The sequence below is a fragment of the Prunus dulcis genome, chromosome 6 (assembly GCF_902201215.1).
Source record: "Prunus dulcis chromosome 6, ALMONDv2, whole genome shotgun sequence".
Taxonomy (NCBI): Eukaryota; Viridiplantae; Streptophyta; class Magnoliopsida; order Rosales; family Rosaceae; genus Prunus; species Prunus dulcis.
The window spans coordinates 27,943,502-27,969,154 of NC_047655.1; the positions used below are offsets into that span (position 1 = coordinate 27,943,502).

Sequence of the window (25,653 nt, forward strand, 5' to 3'; positions counted from 1 at the left end):
TCAGGTGTCGAATTGGATTGAGGTCCCAGTTACGGGTATCAAAATTAATAATGGAATTGACTCTTTGCTCTAAATCCACCATACCATTAGCCACAGGTTGCAGCCTTCCACCCTCAAAACCTGGAATCCAATTATCAACTCATAGCCTAACCTGAGAGCCATCAAGAACTTGCCAGTGAGAGCCTTGCAACGAATATCCCTCCCCTGCAATAAACTAGCCCACCCCCAGGAAGCCGACTACCATTTCTGGCTTGAAGAAAATTTTCATTTGGGAAATAAAGACCCTTCAAAGTTTTTGCCCAAAGAGAGTTGTTGAGGCCCAAAAAAGTCACAGGAAGCCCAAAGACATTTAAAGCCCAATATAACATATAATGTTATTCATGCGTTAATCAAAGCTGCATTTTGGAAATTAATTTTTAAATAAATATAGAAATAATGTACATGCCATGCCAAACCAATAATACATTTTTCCTATGCCAATCACCTACCAAGCTCACATGAACCCAAGTTATGTTGTTTATGGGGCTTGCAAGAGGTATTGTAGTGTGGAAGGTTACAGAGGCCCACAAGGCTCACGAAAGCCCTTGAATAATGAAGACTTTGGGCTAGCTACTTGGGAGCACCAAAGTCCAAGCCCATTACTTAGAGTTCTCCAATGTAGGTGAGCAAATGAGATATTCTTCAAGCACTCCCTTTTACCCACTGGAAACAAGCCAATTCCGACACTTCCTTTTACGTATAGGAAATAGTCATTTTTCAATGCCTAACTTTACTTGTTGGAAATAAGAATATCCCAATGCTCTATTTTACCCGTTGGAAATAGTCTAGCTCTAACACTTCTTTTTATCTATTGGAAACCAAAGAGAGCCTTTACCTTCTATAAATTGGGAGGCATTGCCCAGACAAAATCAACCATCTTGGTTGCTACAAGCCTATCAACAACCATGAGAACTCACCTTTTTTCAGTTGCTGCAAGCATTTCAGCAGCCATCACAGTCATTCCTGAGCTATCAACCTCCATCCTTTGGCTGCTGCAAGCATCCAAGCAATCATTGACCAACATCTCTTGGTTGCTCAAGCACCCCAGCAACCATCAGACCACTTTCCTTCCTCCATTCGGCTGCTGCAAGCATTCCAACAGTCATCCTAGCCATTCCTCAACTATCACAACTATTTCTTATACTTTCTTAGCCTCGAAATCTTCCATCTTCCTTATAAAGCCTTACCAAGCATAACTCCAAGCTTTTCCTTCCTCCTCATACCCTTCCAAGCTATAAACATCATAGCCTTCAAGCCTCAATCTTTTCTTCCCAACCTCATTTTCTTGAAACTCTTAAATCCATAAAGCCTCACCAAGCATAACTCCAAGTTTTTCCTTTCTTCCAAGCTGTAAACACCGTAGCCTTCAAACCTCAAGCTTTTCCTCTCATCCTCCTTCTCTTGAAACTCTTAAATCCCCATAGCCATAGCCACAAACAACAAATTATTGTTGAGGCCCAAAAAATAAAAGGTTGGGCCCAAATATATTTTCGACCCAGTACAACACCAAGCGAAAAATTTTTATTTAAACAACATACCACGCTACAAGCTTAAGTGGGCCCAAGCCACGCGAATGCCTGGGGCTTGCTGAGCGGGTTGTGGTATGGATGGTTACGAGTATTCACGAGGCTCATTGATGGTCTAAGGAGTTGAAGTTTTTGGCTACTTGGGAGCACCAAAACTCAAGCCCATTCCTTGAGCCCAAACATATGAGTGAGCATGAGAGAAAACCTAGTAGCCTATCACCTTAAGAAAACCTAATAACCCATAACACGTGAGAAAAATCTCACATTAGCCAAAGCTTCCAGCAATCTGACGAAATCAAAAGGAACTCACAAGCCACTAGAAACAAAACAGCCCAGCACCTTATAAAATATCGAACGTCTTGCATCTCTAAAACCAGATCGCAGCCAAACCACCAAAACCAAGCAAACCCATGACCAAACCCTTATCCATCATTTCCTCTTCAAGCTTTGGTAAGAAAACAAGAAGAAAAAGTGGGTGGCTCCTCACCCACATGGAGAAGTCCAGCCGTCTGAGGACCTTGGAACTCCAAAAAGCTTCATGTCGTCATGCTCAGGCTATAGAAGTTTCACCAAATAAGGTGGAATGGAAGAAAATGAAGGAAAATGGGAGAGGGTGGCTTGACAAAATTAAGGTTTTCAGCGCCTTTAAAAGGAAGCACTTTCTACCCAGCAAAAACAACTCACTTTGGTTGCTGCAAGCCTCCCAGCAACCATGAGAATTCATCGAAGGCAAGCATTCCCTCTGGAACCCTTCAATTTCATGCTTTGTTCTTCCATCTTCCTCATTTCTCTCTTTCAAAACCTACATCTAGAGAGAGCAAGCATCATCTCTCATCTCTGGAACCCTTCGATTTCAAGCCTTGTTCTTCCATTGCTTCCCATTTTCTCTTCTGTCAAATCACCCAGGAGCTTGACGAAGCTTTCGTCAAGCTGCTGGAAATATGCTAAAGCCACTCATGCTTCCATCTTCTTCCTCTCTTTCCATAAACACACATCCAGAGAGCAATCATCATCTCTCATCCCTGAAACCCCTGCAATTTCGAGCCATATTCCTTTATCTCCTCCTATCTTCTCTTCTAGAAATCGTAGCTCTTTCTCTCTCTCATGCTAAACTCATGAATGCTCAGCTCCTATGCCACAAGTTTCTCATGCCAAGCCAAGAATTTATCTGTAAGCGATAGTTGCTTTCATCGGCGAAGAAGACCAAGGTGTTTCCTAAGACTCTGCTTCCCTTTCGAAACACTCTTGGGGCCTGATCCTTAAACTCAGACACAGGAGCAGCTTCACCTGTTTCTCTTTTTCGACAGCCCAAGCCCATTCGTTAGGCTGCTGGAATAAAAATACCCCTACAATTATCAACACCCAAACTCAAGCATATCCAACACCAAGCCAAGCACATGCATTCTCATTTGCTAAACTTGTGGGTCTTTAGCTTCCACACTCCAAGCTCTCATGCCAAGCTCACACAATCTCGGTTCAACATCACCAAGCCAAAAGCTGCTGGAAAATCTATTCAAGCCACTTATCCATTCATCCTCAACCCTCTTTCTTTCTCTCTCTCTTAAAAAGCTCCATCCCAGATCTGAAACACATATCCTTTCAAGCTAAGTTGAATCCACAGTCATTACCTTTTTGGTAAGAAAACGTAGACATCGCAAGCTCTTTGTCTAACTGCCGAAAACACCCAAAATCTCAAGCCTTAATCTTTATTTTTATTTTTATATACTTATTTTCTCTTAGCTCCCACGCCACAAGTTTCTCATGCCAAGCCTAGTAATATCTTAATTCACCAAAGCAAACTCTCATGACAAGCCTGTGCAACATTGATACACCATCTCAAACTCTTCGTCAAGCTACCGGAAACATCAGCACAAAACACGCACTGCTGGAAGAAGAACAAAGTACTCCCTTGGGACTTGTTCTCCCTCGGGATGCTTTGGGCCTAGTTCTCGCTAACTCAGAAAAAAGGGCAACAAAGGCTTGATTCATCATTCTATGGCGGTCCAAGAATCAATAAACCCGGACTAGCCGTCCGACGGAAAAAGACCCCAACAATAGTCAGGTTAGGTGATGAGTCTCCAACATTGCTTAGTTATCAACGCCAAATTAAATTCATGAAGGTCACGGAAGCCCATACCACCAGATTGTTTTGAGAGGCCTAAAGAATTTCAACTAATCTAGTGTATCCTTTTCTAATTTCCACTATGGGCCCACCAGAAATTTGACATTAACGAATCAATTTCCTTATAGATTTTGGAAGGGAACACAAAGATGTGCATTGGATCAGTTGGAACCACTACTTTCAACAAAACTTCACGACCTGCCTGTGAAAGAAGTTGTTGTTTTCAACCTTGGATTTTAGACATAATCCTCTCCTTAATGTACAACAGTGCCTCACGCTATGAGCGGCCCCAAATAGTAGGGAGACTGAGATACCTCCCAGGATCATCAACCTGTGATATCCCAAGAATATGGCAGAGACGCTGGCCCAAATTTGATGGAGTATTGGGGGTGAAGAAGATAGTTGATTTGGCTAGACTAATTTGTTGTGCAGCCGCTTTACAAGTTTGTACAATTCTGCTCTGAGGCCCTTAGGAAAATTAAGGTATTATCGGCAAACATAAGATGAGAGATAGTAGGTCCCGACCGACTTAATTTGACACCCTGCAAAAAACCAGATTCGCAAGCCTTAAACACTAATAAGGAGAGAACCTCGCTCAATAATAAGAACAAGTAAGGGGAGAGTGGGTCTCCCTGTCTTAATCCGCGGGGGGGTTTAAATCTTCCTCTTGGCTTTCATTCCCCCCATTTGGAAAACCGCATCTTTCACCTCAACCTCCAATATTGGGCTAGTCAGCGCTGCATTCATCTCAACAATAACAATATAAGAAACACAATCAGGTACATCCCCCCAATCTTTGTGACCACCAGTTGTAAACAAAATTTTGAAATGTTCCTTCAGAGTCTGTCTAATTCCCTCTGGGTTTTCAATCCAAACCCCATCATCATTCTTGATCTTAGAAATGTTGTTGTGGCGTCTACGTTGCAATGTTGTTGTTTGGCATTTTGCCCTGGTATTGTTATTCCAGTTTGACCAACAACAAAAAACGAAATTACATCGCGTGCGAAAGAGGTTTAGGTTCGGCATCAAAGCAAATCAGGGTGGTGACCCAAATATAATAAAGAAAGAAACTAGAGTGCAGCAATCAGGTACTGCCTTAACATTATCACTAAGCTGTAATAAATCAACATAAACATCTAGCCTAGAACACAAAAAGACCAAAAAACATTGTATGAACAGTAAACATGTTCTCAAAATATTTCAAATGCTCCATCTATGTTGTCAAGGGTCCCTACAGTTGCTTCTCCAAAATGGAAGTAGTGCAACTCACAAAAGCAAGCAGGCCGGCAACCTACCAAAGATGGGCCACTCATTAAATTACTATACGAGGATGGTAAACCAAGATCAGCAGCACTGCAGACTTGGGAGCGGCCGCCTTTCGGGAATTACTATGTACACATGTGTGGCAGTTCATACTAGGGTTGATAAGTGCCAAGTGGAGGAGGGCTGGGGGTGAAGTGATGCAGCCGATGTATTCCAGAATTCGGCATTGCACCAGTATTGTAGTCGTTGGCATACATACCAAACTGCCCAGGGTGTCTATAATTCTCATGCTGCCAAGATGGCACACTTCTATGCTGATAGCCAGGACAGGAAGTCGGCATTCGATATAGTCTAGCGGCGGATCCCCCTGTTCGTTGGAATTTATTTGGATGCTGTTGTTGTTGATGTGGTTGAGCCCCTCTGCGTTTATTCCAATTTGTCTGCTTTTGTTGTTCAAACTTATTAGCCTCTTGTTGTTCAGTCCTGATGGCAATAAATCTACTCTGTTCATGTTGTTCAACTTCGCAGACAAGAGATTTGTTCTCCTCTTGTCTCCCAACTTTGCAGGCAAGAGATGTCACTGAATGTCTTTGACCCTCTTTTATTTTCTCAACCATGGCTATTTGTAATTCAATCTTCCCAGATTGGTATACAGACTCGAGATTGCAATCTTTGATGCACTGAATCACAGCTCTTAAATCAGCAATTTCATTATCTAAAACCTTAACCTGTGAGCATAAAAACATAGCACGTAAGCTTTACAGCCATACATTTTTCCTATATTTAAATATTCAGGAACCAAATATTGGACAACCAAAGAAGAGCTAAGATACCTTTTCATCTAGTGATTTCTTTTTCTTGCAAATTCTCCTGTTCCAGTTCTTTGTATTCTCCACAAACTTTTCTAAGAGTGGAACAGGGGGGAAAGTGTCAATTAACTTGAATGTGCAAATCAACCTAACAGCCTCAATCAGTTGCCCTCTTTCAATAAGATTCAGAATAAAATGGGCTGCATGTAAAACAAAATTGCAGGATTAACCAAAGTACTCCACGGAAGTTTCAAAAGGAGAATACAATAGCCCAAACTTAAAAGAGGGTAATGTTCGCAAATGCATTAACAAAAGAAGAAAAAATATTCAGGATGGAAAAAGAAGAACAGAGAACACAATCATATTTATGAAAGGAAAACACAGAATACCAGTGGAGCAAGAACATGAATTCACCAACTCTAGTAGTAGTAGGAGAGGATAATCATTCACAACAAACTGGATATAAAACGAATCAATAGCTACAAATCTGCATAAAAATACCGAGGTTCTGAACCACAGAGTGATAAACCATTCACTTAGAATATATTATAAAACCCAACGCAAGGGATTATTTACAGATTGATTTTGTTGGGTTTTATAAAATATTCTAAGTGAATCTTAACCTCATTGTACATTTTCCTAATTCCTAACCTCATATCATGAATTTTATCTTCGAAATTAAAAATCTTCAAGCCATTTGCTAATATTCAACCCAATAGCAGTCAATACCGACCCAAAGATAATTACCACTTTAGCACAAGGGACACAAGAATGGGATATAGTACACTCAGAGTTACAAACACCTATAGCCAAATCGCAAAAGGAAATTAAAGAGCCTACCAAGGAATAAACAAGATTGATGGTAAGCTAAACACAAACAGCACAATGAACACAATATGAAAATTCATTTTCAAGAAACTTACCAGGGATCTTATCTGCAAAACTGAGTTTCTGACATAATTCTCGAGTCTGTTTATCCTGAGAAATCCTCCCAAGAAACAATACCATATCATATCTAGGAAAGGTAGAAAACAACCCATATGTAGCAATAAACTGCAAAAAACCCAAATGTTCCAATGAATTTTGAGTATCAGCTCCCATTTTTGCTTTCCACTGGATTGCTAGCTTTCTTGCATCATCCTTCACAGGAGGTCCAACATGCGGTGAGACAGAAATTAGCTGCTCCAATAGGTTGATGTAACTCAACATGACAGTTTCTTTAGAATGAACATCCCCATTTCCCCAGTATTGAGCAAAAGAATTTTGCATCACATCCAACACAAATTTTGCTGGGTCCAATGACGTCTGAAGAGCAGCCAAAGTTTCACTTTGTATTAAATGATTCCCTCTCGCAAGCTCATGTACAAACCCCTGCAAATTCCTTGCATCTGTAGTAGCAGTTAGTTGAAGATTCGGAGAAGAAACACCTGCTGCATTTTTTGTCAGGGAAGATTCTGGTTTCTCAGTTTTGACAGGGGAAAAAATGATGCTGGCTGTGCCAAAAAAAAAAAAAATGCAGTAGACAGGTTAGTGAGTGAATAATTCTGAACTTAACATATTAAAACATATTTATAGCATTAAGTGCAAATTGTGCTTTGAGTGTTGTGTGGAGTGGGGATGGGGATAGCTATTAGGTTCAAGTCTTACCAAGCAAAACCCCGAAATGAATAAGAAAAGTCTTGTTTTGAATATATGCGAGCACCAGACAGTATTATGGGCAAGTTGGATACTGCCCAAATGGCTAATTTAGAAGTACAAGCAAAATTTTCAATAACAAGAGCTAGGACACAATGGTATCAAGATGCTTTAAGACTTGAACAACATATTCATAAAGTAGGGGCAACTTAAACCACTAACGATTTTCAGGACAGCACAAAGGACAAAGCATTTCTTATAAATAAAAAAATAAAGAGGGAAAAACAATTTGCAATGTATAACATCATCTTTCTAGAATAAAAGAACAAGGCTAAAAGGACAATGGTTTTGAAACATGTTTAAAAATCATTGATTTCAGAAACTTCTTAGAGTAACAAGTACTCTTCAACACTGCTCTAAAAACAAGAGTAAAAGGCATGTCCAATGGGAAATTGTAACCAATGCTACTCTACAATAAGAATTATAATCATTAAAACTTTTTCCCTCTAAAGAGAAGCTCCATAAGGCAAGAAATCAGAATTTCAGAACTGTTCTTTGTGACATTTATGGGCCATCACTGTTCTAAATTGACAATGACTCACAGGCCTATCCCATCCCACAACATGCAGAGGGCATTTACTGCTGGTATAGACTTCTATTTGTTGGGTTGACAAGGGTCAGAAATATAACATATAACCTAATTAACTATACAAATTATAAACTCAAATCTAAATGTGAAAAAAACAGTAAATAAATGAAAAGAACTTACCAGATCCCTTTTCTGTGCTACCAAGGGCCTGGGATAATTCAGTTGCCTGTTCATACTCGGCAATTGTAGCAACAAGACTTTGAAGCTCCTTCCCATCATACTCAGAGGTGATTTCATACGTAGTAACAAGCCTCAAAAAACCCAAAATCTCCAACCAATTCTCGGTCGCCCCCGTCATTTTAGCCTTCCAGTCACCCGCCAACTTAATTGCTTCTTCTCTCACCAGAGGATTAATTTGTGGTGAGACTTTCTTTAAAGCCTCTAACAAAAGAATACAACTCCTCCTAATAACTCTCAAATCAAAATTACACTCCCTGTTGTCTACAGTCGAATTTGAGGGGTAAAATCCTTGCATTGCATCCAAAACCAATTTTGCTGGGTCCAATGAGGCCTCAAGAACAGCTGATATTTCACTACCCACTAAATCAATTCTCTTCAAATGCTCATTCATGAACAACTGCAAGCCTCTACCATCCCTATAGATGCTGGATTGATTAATTGCAGAAGAAGGAACAAAGGCCTGGTTGGAAGGGATATATTCCAGTTGCTCAATCTTCACTTGAGAATGAAGGGCATTAATTTTCTCTTTCGCTTTCAGGTTTCGGGTAAGTTCTTGAGTGGATTTTTTAATCAAATCAAATTCTTTCTGCTTCAATTCAATCCCTTTGGCCTGGTCTTCAATTTGCCTTTTTTTCGATTTCATGTTTTGGATGTGTTCTTCACAGGATTTTCTGATCGAATCAAATTCTTTCTGCTCAAGTTGCCTTTCTTTCATGTTTTGGATGAGTTCTTCAGTGGATTTTCTAATTGAATCAAATTCTTTCTGCTTCAATTCAAGCTCTTTGGCCTGGACTTCAAGTTGCCTCTCTTTCGCTTTCAGGTTTCGGGTGTGTTCTTCAGTGGATTTTTTAATCGAATCAAATTCTTTCTGCTTCAATTCAAGCTCTTTGGCCTGGTCCTCAAGTTGCATTTCTTTGGATTTCAGGTTTCGGGTGTGTTCTTCAGTGGATTTTTTAATGGAATCAAATTCTTTCTGCTTCAATTCAAGCTCCTTGGCCTGGTCTTCAAGTTGCCTTTCTTTCGATTTCAGGTTTCGGATGAGTTCTTCACTGGATTTTCTGATCGAATCAAATTCTTTCTGCTTCAATTCAAGCTCTTTGGCCTGGTCTTCAAGTTGCCTTTCTTTTGCTTTCAGGATTCCGTTGTGTTCTTCAGTGGAATTTTTTATCAAAATAAATTCTTTCTGCTTCAGTGCAAGCTCTTGGGCCTGGTCTTCAAGTTGCCTCTCTTTCAATTTCAAAGTTAAGGTGTGTTCTTCAGTGGATTTTTTTATCGAAAATAATTCTTTCTGCTTCAATTCAAGCTCTTTGGCCTGGTCTTCAAGTTGCCTCTCTTTTGATTCCAGGTTTTGGGTGTGTTCTTCATTGGATTTTTTGATCGAATCAACTTCTTTCTGCCTCAATGCAAGCTCTTTGACCTGGTCTTCAAGTTGACCCTCTTTCATTTGAAGTCCCTTAGACATTTTATCCAAATGCTTCTCGCCATCTCTGATCGATTTTTGGAGTTCATCCAAATTCTTTTCTTTCAACTTAACCTTGTTGAAGCGTTCACTTACCCTCTTGTCCATCAATTCAAGTTCCCTCGCTCTGAAATCAAGTTTACAAGACCACTCCTCCATTGAATTCTTAAGCATACCAAAATCTCTCTCTTTCAAATCCATTTCCTTAATATTTTTCTCTCTCGATTCGAGTGTATTAGAGCACTCCACTAACGATTTTTGAATCAACTTAAGTTTCTCCTCTTTCAATATCAACTCCCTGTCGCATTCCTCAATCGATCTTTTCGTTGCTTCAACTAGCTCTTCTTTCAAATCAAACTCTTTCTTGTGCTTCTCAATTGACCCAAGAATTTCATTCAATTGCCTCTTCTTCAACTCTATGTCCTCAACGTACTTGTTCAACGCTTCTTGAAAGCGTTTCACTTCCTCCTCCTTAGACTCGGCCAATTTCGACTTCTCTTCCAGAATTTTCTCGACCCAATTCAAATTTTCGGTCCCCTCTTTAACACGCTGGTCAATCGAATCAAATTCCATCTCCTTCTCTTCCACAATTTTCTCAACCCAATTCAATTTTTTCGTCCTTTCTTTAACACGCCGGTCAATCGAATCAAATTCCATCTCCTTCTCTCTAACAAACTTCTCAACTTCCATCAACCGATTCTCTTGAACAATGACCTCATCGCTGTGTTCTTGAATCAATGAAAAAAGTGAATGCAAGTGGTTTTTACAGTCAGTTACCTCTTTCAATTTCTGATCGATCAATCTATGAAGGCCGCGCAACTCGCAGGCTTTCGCTTCCTTCTCCGAGCGAAAGTTCCACTCTTCGGCTTCCAACTTCGTCTCCCGGACTCCGATATCCTCCTCGCGGGCCTCGAGTTCTCGGAACCGGGTCTCTAGCGAGTTCCGAGTCGACTCAAAGTGGTCCTCGAGGTCCTTCCACTGCACAGTAAAAATGAGGAACGAATTAGCTTGCGCATGTATAATATCGTACGCCTTGGCTAGGCTCCTCTGCTTGAACTCAGACTCTTTCAAATCCGACTCTATCTTCTCCATTGTCTCCGTCGTGGTGGAGATTCGGGAGACTGAAAGCGAAGAAAACAAGAAAAACCGCAGCGACGAAACGTCTGGTCGAAACCCTAGAAACAGTGGAGGAGAAGAAAGAAGAGAGTGTGGTATGTGAGAGTGTGGTATGTGATTTGTAGCTTCTCTGGAGTTTAAAGCGAACGCTAAGCAACCTGTTGTTGTTTTGTTTCTCACGGAAATAGGAGAATTGTAAACCAAAAACAAAGAGGAAGGGGGGAGAGTGGTGTGTGTTGTGGGCACCACGCAAACCATACCGCTTGGACACGTGTGCAAATCTTTCCAACCTCGCATCGGTCTGTTCCTATTTGAGTACGAATTTTTTTGACTTTTTTACATACGACAATTAGTGCGCGCCACCGACGGTTGAGGTGGAATCCATTATCTTCCTAATTTTACTCTTACTAGGACTAGTACAGTAGTGCTACTCGAATCAATTTCTAATCAGATTTTAACTGCTCTCATTATTTGGAAAAAATAACGGAATATATCATTACATCCATAATTGCCAACGCTTAGTGAGATTTTTTACTAGAAACTTCCTTAAATAAAATCTAGGAAACACCTACAATTTTTTAATTAAAAAACTAGCCTTTTGACAATGCCAAACAATATTTTTTAAATATATTATCCATTTGATAAATTGATTTCTTTTTTACATTTCAATTAAATAAGGGTATTTTGAATTATAGGATCATCATCTCAAACAAACACACACACTTATCCTTAATTTGTCAATTTTAAATAACATTTGTGTCTCAGCCGTCCAATTTCATTTAGAGACAATTTTAAAATCATCCAACGGTTCTGCATTTGGTTTAACAGGAGTCTAATGAGTTCATTAAGATTGAGCTGGATGAGAATTACAAGGAGAATGGACAGTAGGCCCATCATATCACATATCTAATTCCTAATTCCTATAAAATTTCACTAAATAAAACATAATTAAATAATAATTCTCATTATAAAATACAATCATGTAGTCTCAGTTCGGGCAAACTTTCTGATGCAAGGACACCGTCTCATACAAGGAAAAAAACAATTTTTGCTTCTCAACATTCTCCTATAGCATTGCAAGTGGCAACGGAGATTTTCCCCAAATACTCGTGTTAGTTTGAAGATTACAAGGAAATTCTGAAATCAAGTAAAAACTCTTGTAAAGGAGAGAGAAGAGAAGATTTCAAATCTTGATAAGTCGATGAATTAAACCCCAATTGTTTTGACAGTTCCTTGGAGAAGCATTCATCAGGGCTTTATACGAACCACAAATGAACCTGTTCAATAATTTCAAACAACCGCTATTACAACAGGAAGTGCATGTAAATCAAGAAGATAACTATAATGAATGGAATATTTGTCGATAAGGTCGTAAAATCGTGTCAGATTCAGTGCACGAAATAATGACGAGAAAAACAAGATAGAAGAAAATAGATATTTATTGATTCAAACTGAAATCAAGGAGCAAGAACAACAAAGGAAAATTCCCAAAGGATACAACTCACCCCGTCCCTTCTAATTTAGAAAAATTTAGAATGAAAAAAGGGTTAACTCTGAATTAAGACTACACTAGAGGAGAAGAGTTGAGGCTTTTGATGCTAGCATTAGGGCAGAACAAATTTTGCAGGACGAGCTACTGGATCTACTGACATCATTGATATCCCAAGCAATAGTCAAGGCGAAACCTATGATACACCTAAGAGGTGTCGATTCTATAGGAAACAGATACTTGAGCCCAGAAGCAGATCATACAGGGTTCAAAGGTGCTGCTATCCAGACAGATTATGGCTGAGTTCGCCACTGTTCTCTAATTAAAGATGAGCCACCTAGAATGAGTTGAAGACCATTAAACCAAATAGCAAAGGTGACCAATCATCTTGTGACAATTCCATAACTGGACCATTGAACTTCATGACATATTCAGTAGCTCAAAATACCATAACTTAAATAAGTATTGGTAAGAGTACTGAAATGGTATACTCATAAGCAAATAACACTGCAATAAGTGATGCTTAACATATAAGTGGATTGTGGAGGGCAATGAATTATCGCAGGTAAGTCAAGTTATCCGACTTCACATGTCAACGAGATTATATTCGTGGAAAACCAATTCAACATAAAGCATTGTTAGCTTGATGAATAGACAATCTGCAACAATGACCATCATGCAACATAAAATTAATAACCCCAAGACAATTCATGATCGAGGGTTGTAAAGGTAACTTAATGTGCACAGAAAATGTATTTATAACTCAAAGCCGCTAAATATAGAGCTACTTACAAGCAGGAAGCTGGGATGTGTCAGCAGAAACAGCACAAGCAATCCCCAAGTTATGAAGAGCCCCCTTTATGACTCCACATGAGAAATGGAGATGCATGTTTGGTTCTTGTGCTGCCTTGCTTTCATCCGCAGCCTCAGAATTCTCTTGAGATAAGTCTCCGTTTTCAGAAGACGGATCAAGGGACATGCGTGAAACCCAACGAAATCGATTATCTTGCAATACAAAAGTACCCTACAATATAAACAAAGACCATCTTCCTCTGATCAGATTCACACAATGAAAAAGAACCCCAATTCAGAATTGATTCTAAAGTTTACCCTATGATTGGTCTTTAAGTTGTCTATCTGCTTCTTGAAGAGCTCGGACCAGAAGTCCTTGCAGATGAACTTAATTGCATCTAGATGATCAGTAAACCGAGGCCTCTCCATTGTGTACCTAACAAGTAAAACTTAATCATCACTGGCTGCACCCTAAAAAATGCCTCCATTTTTATTATAAGTAAACAGATACATATACTCTCACTCACTGCTCCTATTCCTATAATTTGATTGGGATCAAAAAATAAAAAGGCAAGGGCCGCATATGCATACAGGTGGTCTGCTTTCCTACTATTTCTCAACAACCAAACACCCTACCAAACTCTCATAAACGAAAAAGAGAAAAAATTCTGAAATCAAACTTAAAATTAAACAGTTGAAAATACGCATTTCAGATCTAAAAGCCCAATTGCTATGAAATCAAACAGAGGCTATTCGAATACAATGAAATTGAAGAGCAATCATGGAGGGCAGGGCGTAGAAAGGGGTTTGAGATAGAGTGCGGGAAGGTGTACCGCTCGGAGAGCTGATGGCCGACCTGGTAGCCAATAGCGTCGATCCTGCTGGCGGCAAGCTCAGGCTTATTGGCGTATAGTCGATTGCAGTACATAGAGACCATCTCTGTTAGTAGACTGTCCACGCAGCTCTCTGAGACCTCTCTACCCATCTCTCTCTCTCTCTCTCTCTCTCTCTCTCTCTGTGTTTATCGCTCTCGCGCTCTCTCTCTGTATTTTGCTCTGCTCTTCGTTTCTCCGAGACCAACAAAAAAAAATGAAATTGTCTGAGACCAACAAAAAAAAAAGTCGAAATTGTTTTTTCTTTTCGAAAATACAAAATGTAATATAGGCCATGATATGTGATTGGGCTTATTTGTTAACTTTTTATCCTTTCAAAAGAAAAAGGTCATTGGGCTTATAGAGTATTTACCTTCAGATGATCCCAACCATCTATCTTCTAGGCATTTATTGAAAAAGTATGTCTGCAAAAGTAATTTAAATTCAAAACCATTTGATTGCTCAATTAATGGTTATTATTATTCATTCCAGTTTTTTTTGAAACACTGTTCGTATTCGTTTATTTTGTTTATCAAATTAGATGCCTTAATAATTTTTAATTTGTCTATATATATACCATTCCGATCCATTCTGAAGAGCATTGGTTTCGATCCATCCGATATATATATTTTAAATGATCTATGAATGAAAACTTAAAAAATANNNTTCATAAAATTAAAATAGAATTCGTAGTGACCCCATTCGAATTACATTAGGAGTCTTTTGCTTTTGCCAGATCTAGAGAGATACTACAAGTCCTCCCTCCACCGCGGCTATCTGGTTCACCACAAGGGTGTATATTTTGCGGTCAAAATGGTAATTATGAGTCTGTCAATGTTGAGGTGTTTTTATAATCAGATGAAATTCAATTAAATGCAAAATCTGCTAACCATTTTAGTTTAGGAAATGGGTAATTTTGTCACAGATCTTATGTCGTCTAGCTGGCAACTGGGTTTGGGACATAGGTGCGTTGGTGGGACTCAAAATTTCTAATCCCCAGTTGGACCCATTACACAAACATGTAGGCCCAATTCTTCTTGGGTTGGGTTGGCATATGACTGTAAATGAAATTGTTGAATCAGGGCCGGACCCCAAAATCGCTTTATTCTATATATGTATTTTTCTTTTTCTTTTTTATAAAGTAAAGCGATACATAGCGCTAATCTTTACATTTGTAAAAGGATTTTAGGGTGTATTCAATTATAAATTTTAAAGACTTTTAATGAGTTTAAAAGTCTGGAGGTATTCAACTATGACTTTTAAATAGTCTTTAAAAGTTCAGTGGTATTCAATTGTAACTTTAAAAAGTGTTTAAAAGTTTTGGGATATCCAAAAAGTTAATGATTTTGAAAACTTTGTTAAATGAATGACTTCTCAATACTTTTAAGGCTAATTCTTAATACCAAAAGTCTTGCTAATTTACTCAAGATTTTGTCAGTGACTTCGATCATTCTATAGCTTTGGCCATTGTGAGGGTGCACTATCATGTTTGGGTCTCTAGACCCCCTCCCTCTTTGGTTGGTGTACTATCAATAAAACCACCACTGTTTAGGATGGTCTCCCCTACCCACCGTAGCACTATGTTTATAAAGATTATGGTTGGCTTGTGACGTTTTTGTGGCTTTCTGAAGCAGCATGTTTCCTAACTTTCCAATATGTATTCATGTTCTTTGTATTTGGTTGTTCTGTTTTCTGTTTGCTCGTAGTCCTACTGCATTGGACTCTTGCTTGGTTGTATCTGGTGCTTTATTTGCGCCCTGGTTTAATCAACTTACCAGTTCTTCCACACAAAAAAGGTTTAGGAACTAATACATTTATTTTTGAAGCTCAAAAGATGAAATGAGGAGTTGTAATAGCATCAGCCACATGACTTATAGGATATAACTAATGTTCCTATATGCCGGGAGGCTGAGGCTGCAGTTCCAATCTAGTTGGTTGCACGTTGCTAGTTGCATCCAAAATTTATCAATGCTGGAGATAAATATTAGAAGCAATTTCCTCTTGTTATACTACTCTATGATAAATATTAAGAGATAAATACTATTCACAAATAAAAGTATGTAAAACTCTATGACAAAAGTATATGAAAGTATATCATTAACTTTATAAAGTATGTAAAAGTCATTAAGAATATGTCAACTCTATGAAAGTCACTCACTTACAAAATGTATTTTAAAGTTATAATTGAATACACCCCCCTTAATTTTAACGTGCTCCAAATCTGGCCCAGACACCAGCCTTGTAATTTTCAGCGGGGCAAAGGCAACGACCCCTGATATAAATGTGCTCTCGCCCGAAACCACCCTTTGAAAAGCTAAAAAATCTAATTGATTACAGTTCTCTTATACTAATGGTTGAAAAACACAAACACAAACCCATTACCATAACACAGAACAGAAATACCAACAACTGAGTATAAATTACCAGGAATGCCAGGATCGTGCTAAAGGTGATAAATAGATGGCGGGCACTGAGACAGGGTGCCATATCCACTACTGGAAGACACTGACCGGTCATTGTAATTAGGCATCCTCACTGGATCCCTAGAGACATAAGCGATAGAACTATTTGGGCTCCTACTTGTAATGCGAACGGGTGGAGGGCTTCCTGCTGATCCAAACTGCCCACTCCTACCATTTGCAGCTATGCTTGTCCCATATCGTGTGGCTAACGGACTCATATGTGAGGACGCATGACCACTGCCCTCCAGTCCATAGGACGCAATTGCTGAGCTCAACCCATAGTCTCGAGCTGTCAAGTGCTGGGTATGGGTAACAGGAGAGGAACCCACCAAACCATAGGATCGAGCGGGTAAGTTATTATGAGTATCAGGAGCGTAGGGTGCCGAATCATAGTATCCAGCAGAGTATTCTGCACCTTGCCCTAAGAATGAGCCTCCTTGCTGATGATGAGATGCTCGCAGTGAGTTAAAGGTGGAAGTGGTTCCATATGAAGTATTGGGAGGAGTGGTTGCTTGTCCAGGCATTCCAGCTGATGTTAAAAAGTATTCTGTACCTCGACTCTCAAACAAGCCTACTTGCTGAAGATAGGATGGCTGTACAGAATGTCCTGTGGCTGGTTCTCTAAAAGAAGCATTTCGAGCAGCTGAAGCTGGAGCTGTCCGCTGATGCTTATTTCTGTTCTGCTTATTTGGTTGAGTCTTCGAATCAGGGGCAGTACGTTTCTTTCCACTCAGGTGTTGCACCTGAGCCTCGCGGTCAGGAGCTGTTAGAGTTGCTTTCCTCTCTTTTCTCTGCCTTCTCAGCAGTGTGATGCGTTTTCTGAGGGTTTCAGGAGAATATTGTGGTTCAACGCGAAGCTTGTAGTCATCAATGCATCGTATTATGCCTCTTAGGGCGACTATTTCTTTCTCTCTGGCCTCATCCTGCATGGGGTTTAATTTAATGAGATACAGTATATAAAAGACGGCTGTTTCATCTGAGTCTAAGGAGAGTTGAAGAGGCAAAAGAAACAAAACCTATACCTGTGCACTAAGATGATCTTGCCCCCTCTTGCAACTCACATCCTTTTTGGCGAACTTCAAATGTTCTTTAAGCAGGGGTACAGGGGAGAACTTATCAAGCTGTTCAAATGCATGAATGAATCTAATAGCATCAAGTCGCTTGTTCTCTGATACAAGCTTTTGGATAAAATCTGCAGGATAGAACAAATTTGTAGGTTTAACAGAGGTAGCAAAAAAAAAAAAAACAATAAAGATTTTCTTAGTTCAAGACTACAGTCATAAAATAAAAACAGCCAAATGGTCCAAAATGATGAAGAATCACAAACATTAATGAAATGAAAAATGACAATAGGAAAAATTCTAGCAGCAAATAACAGAAGACATCCACAATAACGTGAGCATAGGTACCACAAACTTTCTTTCCCTGTAGCCATGTACTTGATACTCCTCAAAGACTAGTGGAAACTCCAAATATGCATAGTATTTGTCAAGTGTTAAAAGCTTCTAAAACATGTTGCCAAATAATAACAAGGCTCCATTTGTTTCGATCTAAAAATGTTCACAAAATTGTTGCTTCAGCCACAGATATACATCAGACCATTTCAATTGACAAACTATATATATCTCTACGAAAACCCAATTTTTATGCTACAATTGGGGCTGTAACGCTTGGAGGACAGATTATCATTCACATTTAGAATGAAACTGTAAAGTATGAAAAGTCTTCTTAAATTTTCTTAACATCTCATATTTGGTGTGAATAATTTCTCATTACATTATTGATAACATGTTCATTAAGGGACGAGAGTTACTAAAACACCATAATCATGAACAAAGGTAAAGACGCCATTTTGGTAACAAAAACTGCCATTGCAAGTTGCAACAACTCTAAAGCACCAAATGATACAACAAGTATGTCTCATGGCCAGGCCATGCTGGATTGTGGGGTGATCAAATAAGGAACTGTCCTCTTTAAAGTCTTTTTTTTTTTTTTTTGGGCCAGAACTACAATAAGTCTTTGTAAAGAAACAATATCGCATCAAAGCTTAGAACGTGACATCTATATAATTTTGTTTAGAAAGGTGCACTCAAACTAACCAGACTTAAATTAAATATATACTTTTGTTTACAGAAATGCCACATAGTTCCACCATAACCAACGGATAATCCAATTTCTAAGAGTAAAACTACAAATAATCAAGGCCACCAAAACCAATTCATAAAGTAACTATCTAATAAAGATGGAAAAAAACAACAATAAGAAAGGCTCTCCAAAAACTCACCAGTGGCTCTATTGGCGAAACCAAGAGACCTAAATAACTCCGGTGCCCATTTACGCTCTGCTATGCAACCAACAAGCTTCAGAGTCTCATCACTGTCAAACTCACCAACCAACCCAAAAGCACCCAAAAGCTGCAAATAACCCCAAACCTCCAGAGAGTTCGTCGTTTGACCTCTCACCTTTGCCTTCCAAACCAATGCAAGCTTCATTGCCTCTTGACTAATTTCAGGTTTTATCACAGGTCTCACTTTCATCAGCTCTTCTAACAAAAGCACACAACTTTTCCTAACAACAGTGAGTTCAAGGTTCCCATCTCCCTTAGATGACTCCGATGGATAAAACCATCTTACTGCCTCGAGCACGAGCTTCCCAGCGTCCACCGAAACCTTAAGCGCATTTGCGATGAGATCACGCACCGAATCCCTTTCTTTCAAATGCTCATTCAAATACAACAGCAATGCCTTGCCATCATGTATTGGGACACCATTGCAACTCGAACTTTCTGGTAAAGACTCTCCGGTTTTGACTTGGGTTTCGACGAAATTGAATTGGGCTTTCAAGGATTGGAGGGTTGCAGTGAGTTGGGTATCTTTAGAATCGGCTCGGGAACTCGGTTGGGGGTCAGTTGGATTGAATTCGGTTTCTTTAGAATTTTCGTGGAAATCCAATTCGGTTTCTTTGAAACTGGGTTGTGATTGCAGAGTGGGAGTGAGATGGGTCTCTTTGGATTGTTGTTTTTGGAGTTGGTCGAGTTTGGATTGGATGGAATTGTCGATGGAGAGGAAGTGTTCCTCGAGGTCCTGCCATTGGAGGGTAAAATTGGCAACTTTGGACGCATGGGTCTTCAGGAGGTTGAAAGATTTGCGGAGCTCTGGCCTCATATGAAGCTCCCCTGAGATTTTCTCCACGGTGCTGGACATCGATCAGTTAAAGGCCGCACAAGAATTGTATAACGAAGTCGATTGCAATTTGGTTTTAGTAATCAAGCCCTAGAAACTTTGGATTTTGATTTTTGGGGTGGAGGAGTGTCGACCAGAACCAGTTAGGCGCCTTTTTCGCTCTCTCTCCCTCTCTCCTCCTAGCGAGCGTGCTTTACTGTTAGGCCCGTTTGGTGGGAAATGGGAATTGGGAATGGAAACCAACTGCTTAAAGCGAAGTCATCCTCTTAATTTGGATTTTGTTTTCTCCCCTCGTGGAAAAATTTTAAAAAATAAACTAATATTTAATATATATTTTTTACGATGATTTTATCCTCATTAACAATTTAGAATTACAATATATCATTAAATACTTTTTTTATTTGATTTAATATGGGTATAATTGAAAATTTATACAAACTTTGTTTTCTATTCCTATTCAAAACAAACATGAAAAATGAAATAAAGTGATATTTTTCAGTTACTTTCCCAACAGTACTAAACGTGGGAAATGAATCTTCTATTCCCATTCCTTGGGGAATGACATGAGAAATAATTTTTCCTGAAATTCATTCCATGAACCAAACGGGGCCTTAGAGCATTCACAGTAGGAGAGTGTATAATGAGGTGCCTTTGTAAGCGGAATCACTCACAATGGCGAGGTGTAAACAAGTGTAAATTTGCACCTCATATTAGATGCACATATACATTTTTTTTTAACATCTCTTGCAGATGAGACTTACATGAGAAAATATGAGAAAAAGTGGATAAAAATGGGACCTACAGGAAAAAAGTTGAAAAAAAATCAATTATACATCTTTAAATTTACATCTTCCCCACTGAAGCAAAAAATCATATTTACAACCTCCAGAGGTGTAAATGGAATGTAAAAATGGTTTTACACCTCCAAAAATAAACCCTTCCACCCTGGATGCTCTTACATCATTTACTGGATTTTCTCTTTAAGAAAATCTTGGTCCAATCTGTATACTCTAATTGAAACTAAAATTTGATTCATAAAATTTGTACTTGAAAAGCCATGGGCCTTTTAGCTTTGCTTTGTTAACAATTTTTATTTTATTTTATATAAGAGATATTTGGGTAGACGAATTCAAACACCAAACACACAACTTCAAGTACAACGGTAATTATTCTTAACTACTTAAGTTACAAGCACTTTCTATTTTATTTCACTAATTGCTCACCTTGCGTTTTATTTTGCTTATTAAGTTACAATGTCACTTGTTTATCTAGAGACATGAGTGAATTTTCGCTCTTATTTTTGCTCTTAAACACTTAATTACAAGTATCTTTAGGTGCAACGATAATTATTCTTAACTACTTAAATTACAAATACTTTATATTTTATTTCACTAATTGCTCACCTTGTGTTTTATTTCGCTTATTAAGTTACAATGTCAGTTTTTTATCTAGAGACATGAGAGAGTTTTTGCTCTTATTTTTGCTCTTAAATTACAAGTACCTTGCGTTTTATTTCGCTTATTTATTAGAGAGTTTGCACTTAGGTTTGGGGATAATTTTGCTTATTTATTAGAGAATTTGCACTTGGGTTTAGGGATGCTGTATCGACACTAAACCCAATGTATATCATTTCTGTATAATAATAAATAATAATTATGATCATCTTCACCAGCTATTGGTCAATCTAGTATCATCTCGTTTATTCAGTAACCATTATGGCAATCTTTACCTTCGTCATTATCATTTTCATCATCGCTCAGTCATTATCTTTCTTGTTACAATACTGATAATCATCCGAGTCATAAGATTTAGGGGAGTACTAGCAACCTTCTCTCTAACCTTCTCATTTGGACCTTCTTTCTTCTTCTCATGACAAGTGTCACTTTCTTTACACTTAAAACAATGTCATTAATACATCACACAAACAAATTTTTGTTTTTCAAATTTACTCTTATTAAATGTATTAACTTAATTTTAATAACAAACTAATTTTTTTATAACTTTCTTATCTTATTAAAAAATTAAATAAGAAAATAAAAACTAAAGTTTTTTTTAAAATTTTTTTTTCTAAAGAGAATATGTGTTTTGTTAAAAACAAAATTAAAATGATAACAATGTTATGTAACAAATTTTATTTTTTTTATATTCTAAAAAATGACGTTTTTCTTATTTTTTTTCTTATTTAATTTTTAACAATGTGCTAAAAAAGTTGTAACAAAATTTAAATAAATTGAAGGAAATATAGAAGCAAATACATTTTAAAAGGATAAACTTCTATAACAAAAACTAACTTGTGTGATGCATTAATAACATTGTTTTAAATGTAAGGAAAATGTCACTTATTATGAGGAAAAGAGAGAAGGTCCAAAAGAAAAAGTTAGAGAGAAGGTTGCTAACGTTTCTCTAAGAGAGCTAAAGAGAAGGTTAAAGAGAATGTTGCTAGCATTTATATCTTTATCCTTGAAGTTTGAATTTGAACCAGCGATATTGAAAAGAGCTACAGAAACAAACAGAAACAAACTCATAAGCACTCTATAAATAGCACCAAACAAAACAATGTCATCCAAATATGGCAGATATATCTTCTTATTCAAAGGAGTTTTGCGTTCAGTTCCCTCTCAAAGCTTATAGAAACTAGTACATTCAACTGAAACTGCATGTCTTGTCTTGTGCTTTGCGATCAAGTTCAGTTTTGGAGACCAATAATACCTGCACAAAAATAGAACAGAGCATAAAATTATAAGCAAGTAGACTTTCACAAAACAACATAAAACTACGCAGCACAGAGAGACCTCTACAACCAACCTCTACAATACAATATAAATTATAAAAGCTATACAACACAGAGAGGGCTATACAATACAACACAAAAACTGTGCAACATAGACCTCTATAAAAAATTTGCAACCTAGATAGACCTCTACAGATGAACGCAAAAGAAAATATACATAAACCACATAGAATCAACTTAATTCAAGTTCCCCTTCTCATTTCTATTGGAAACTAAGCGAACCAAGATTTTGCAAGTAAACCAATGTAATTTCATGGATAACCGTCCATTTCCAGAGATGTCAACAGCACCTTAGTATGATCATACAACGAGAATAGTCCAAAGTATATGACGACAACTGTAAGATCAGCATTTTGTTTAACGAGATTAAAATCCAATTAGCTTACCACAAGCAGCCCTGCCACCAGCATTTCCAGTGCTTTTGCTAAGCTCATGTCCACCTGTGTACAACATGAGTATTGGATTAGAAGGGGTATGGATGCCAGATCAAAGTAGAAAAATAACAAGAGTCAGGTTTTTCAGCTCACACCTAGATGGTTATTAAAATTGACATGGAAATAGAAAATAACTCATAGGAATTAGAAACTGACAGTTAACCAATACTCTTCAGCGTCTTCAGCTCATCTAAAAGTCGCAAATGATTTGCACGTATTCAGCAGCTATTGTATGCCAATTGGAATGAGAAGCAGCCTAAAATTACTCGAAACTACACAAGCGCTTACTACAGACAGAGGTGGAGGGGGGGAAAACCCACTGAAAGGTGTTAAGGTGGGACCCATCTCACTGACTACCTCATTCTGCTAATTGCTATAAGATGGAAACACTTGAGAGGGAAAGAAAGCACTAAAACTTACCCTTGCCCAGGTCATCAGGGTCTGCATGGACAACAACCGCCCTACCAATGATTGATTGTGGTCCAGTGAGAGGAATCTGCAAACAATAATGTAACCTTTATACAAGAGGAAATGAACTTCAAAGAGAGGTGGAGTACAAAACTTTTACAAATAGCATAAACTAAAAGTAAACATGGAAGCCAATTATACCTGCTTGTCAATAATTGTGAAGTTTGCAGTTCCTAAAGCAAAAAAATAAAACACATTAAACTCAGAGAGTATCAAATCGTCACAATAGACATAGATTGAAGTATTCAATTCCCGTTTGAGCCTTCCTATTAATGTAACTAACAAGAAAACCATGCCTCCCACGCAATAATAAAAACAGAGAAATTTAGGTGTTAAACAGACTGCAATGACAAAGGAATAAGTGAATTTGATGACCACAAAGTCGTCAATAAACAACAAAATGGGTGTTCAGGCGATTAAGAAACAGAAAGGAGGAGCAAAACAATATCTACCATCGTCCCCAACAGTGATATTTCCAAGATCACCGGCATGGCGAATCTCGTCTTCAGGGGCACCATGGTGCTTGCCATCAGGATTGAAATGCGGTCCTACAAGATAGGTGACCATTAGATACAAGAATATAATTTATGGAAACAGAGTGGAGATCTACTCTTTGGTTGTTTGATCTTGCCCCAACTCCACCAGAACTTAAAGGAAAACAAGTACTGGTCAATGGTCCTTACCAGTTGACAAGCAACCGTTGGTTGTGTCTCCAAATTCATGGACATGGAAACCATGAAGTCCAGGCTTGAGGCCAGAAATACTTCCAGTCACAGTAGTTGGGCCTGGAATAAACAAAAGCAATCAATTTGAACAGTACAGTAGCAATGTACATCCCATGAATAATCAATTAGCATTTGACATACCATCTCCCTCTTGGGTGAAGTTGATGGTTCCTTTAACACCCTCACTGGAGCCAAGAACAGCAACGCCCTTCACCATGGTTCAACGTGATCTAAGCAAAATAACTATTAGATAAACAACAAGAAAGACCTGATTGAAAAATTAATGGAGCAGTACATGCGCACACACACAAACACACATATTATATAGCCCTGAACCGTTTCACTTTCAACTGGACTTAAATTGAAAAATAGCATTAACAATTTAAGATGAGTCATGGATTGCTGCTCTACCAGCTCCATTTTTTGTTGCATAAACACTCCAAACAGTAAGACCTCAGAATAGCAGTCCATATTTTCCACAAAGCTTTTAGCTTTCAAGAAAAATTTATTATAAACATATAATCAGGCGGAAAATTTGTAAAAACAAATCAGAGTAACCAGTATCCTGCTCGCCCAGAGAGAGAACTGACGAGATCTATGAACAGTCATGGAACTCACAAACACAGAGACAAACAATAAAAACACTAAATCCAAGTAGATAATCAAGAATTCAAGCTCAGTCACAGTCGTCCAATTCTCAATAAGAAATAAAAAATGACAGGAAATTGGGGGAAAAAAAACCCATTTGGCATATTATGAAGAATAAAAGGCAGATCTTTAAGATCATCAAGAAAGTCGAACTAGAATTACAATAATAAATAGTTAAAATCCAAACGGAGCTATTGTGTACAACGCTCAGATAAAAGAATCAAACCCGTATCACAAAAATATAATTTTGTTCAGGGAGAAAAAGAAAAAGCTGAAAATTTGAAGTTACCAGATAGGAAAGAATCGAGCTTTACCTCAGAACACCCCTTAGAGAGAAACAAAGAAAGAGAGCAGAGAAAGACGATGGTGATTTAGAAGAACCAGTCTGAACTGAATCGGATGTTTTGCTGATGTGGTTGACCCTTTTTAAGCAACTGGTGTGCGATTCAGAGCCAGTCTATAGTGACGCAATGGGAGCCAGTAGTGAGATGATTCTAGAGTCTACCGTCACCTACCCACGTTGGCAAAATGGGAAATTCACAGTAATTGGGTGGGCTGGGCTTAGTTTGACTTGGGCTGACGCTCATGCAGGCTTGAAGTTGAAGCCTCTCTCAGCTACACGACAATAAAACCTATTCAATTAAAAAGAAAACGACATGAAAATGGTGGTGGCATTAAGTGATAGGGTGGTGAAAAAGCTACAATCATCTCACGTGGGAAAGAGAGGTGAGTAAGGATGTAATGTATGAGTTTTCAAGTGTTCATGTGTTGTTTTTTATCAGTCCTGATCTCTTGGACCCCTGTAGTCCAAGAGATTTATGGTCACTCACCGTTGGATGTAAATTTAACGGTTGACTTGAATTGGGTAATAATCATTTATGTCATATTGTATTTATATATATCATTTTGAACCATTGGATTAATATCCAACGGTGGGTGACCACAATCTCTTGAACTCCTGTGGTCCAAGAGATCGGGACTATGTTTTATAT

At 38.3% G+C, this 25,653-nt stretch overlaps 4 protein-coding genes across 5 annotated transcripts; all 4 read right to left on the reverse strand.

Moving 5' to 3' along the window:
* Nucleotides 1-4,705: 4,705 nt before the first annotated feature.
* On the reverse strand, nucleotides 4,706-10,897 carry LOC117632094 (myomegalin-like). Its single transcript, XM_034365490.1, has 4 exons — nucleotides 8,164-10,897; nucleotides 6,683-7,252; nucleotides 5,784-5,959; nucleotides 4,706-5,678 (listed from the first exon to the last, which is right to left on the reverse strand). The coding sequence occupies exons 1-4, from the start codon at nucleotides 10,772-10,774 to the stop codon at nucleotides 5,103-5,105; spliced, it is 3,933 nt and encodes a 1,310-aa protein (XP_034221381.1). The 5' UTR covers nucleotides 10,775-10,897; the 3' UTR covers nucleotides 4,706-5,102.
* Nucleotides 10,898-11,732: 835 nt separating this feature from the next.
* Nucleotides 11,733-14,164, reverse strand: LOC117632497 (trafficking protein particle complex subunit 6b). 2 transcript variants are annotated; one of them, XM_034365993.1, is made up of 4 exons: nucleotides 13,913-14,164; nucleotides 13,398-13,515; nucleotides 13,080-13,311; nucleotides 11,733-12,075 (listed from the first exon to the last, which is right to left on the reverse strand). In XM_034365993.1, the coding sequence occupies exons 1-4, from the start codon at nucleotides 14,062-14,064 to the stop codon at nucleotides 12,047-12,049; spliced, it is 531 nt and encodes a 176-aa protein (XP_034221884.1). In that variant the 5' UTR covers nucleotides 14,065-14,164; the 3' UTR covers nucleotides 11,733-12,046. The 2 variants fall into 2 exon arrangements, with proteins under 2 accessions (XP_034221884.1, XP_034221883.1); XM_034365992.1 differs by lacking the exon at nucleotides 11,733-12,075 and adding an exon at nucleotides 12,220-12,624.
* A 1,863-nt stretch (nucleotides 14,165-16,027) lies between these two features.
* LOC117632989 (FRIGIDA-like protein 3) lies at nucleotides 16,028-19,801 on the reverse strand. The gene is made up of 3 exons (XM_034366643.1): nucleotides 18,698-19,801; nucleotides 17,436-17,605; nucleotides 16,028-17,336 (listed from the first exon to the last, which is right to left on the reverse strand). Exons 1-3 carry the CDS (start codon nucleotides 19,614-19,616, stop codon nucleotides 16,395-16,397), a joined length of 2,031 nt encoding a protein of 676 aa, XP_034222534.1. The 5' UTR covers nucleotides 19,617-19,801; the 3' UTR covers nucleotides 16,028-16,394.
* Nucleotides 19,802-22,096: 2,295 nt separating this feature from the next.
* Nucleotides 22,097-25,173, reverse strand: LOC117631450 (superoxide dismutase [Cu-Zn]). Its single transcript, XM_034364606.1, has 8 exons — nucleotides 24,976-25,173; nucleotides 24,155-24,243; nucleotides 23,972-24,073; nucleotides 23,741-23,836; nucleotides 23,430-23,461; nucleotides 23,241-23,316; nucleotides 22,773-22,826; nucleotides 22,097-22,304 (listed from the first exon to the last, which is right to left on the reverse strand). Exons 2-8 carry the CDS (start codon nucleotides 24,228-24,230, stop codon nucleotides 22,282-22,284), a joined length of 459 nt encoding a protein of 152 aa, XP_034220497.1. The 5' UTR covers nucleotides 24,231-24,243; nucleotides 24,976-25,173; the 3' UTR covers nucleotides 22,097-22,281.
* Between the last annotated feature and the right edge of the window lie 480 nt (nucleotides 25,174-25,653).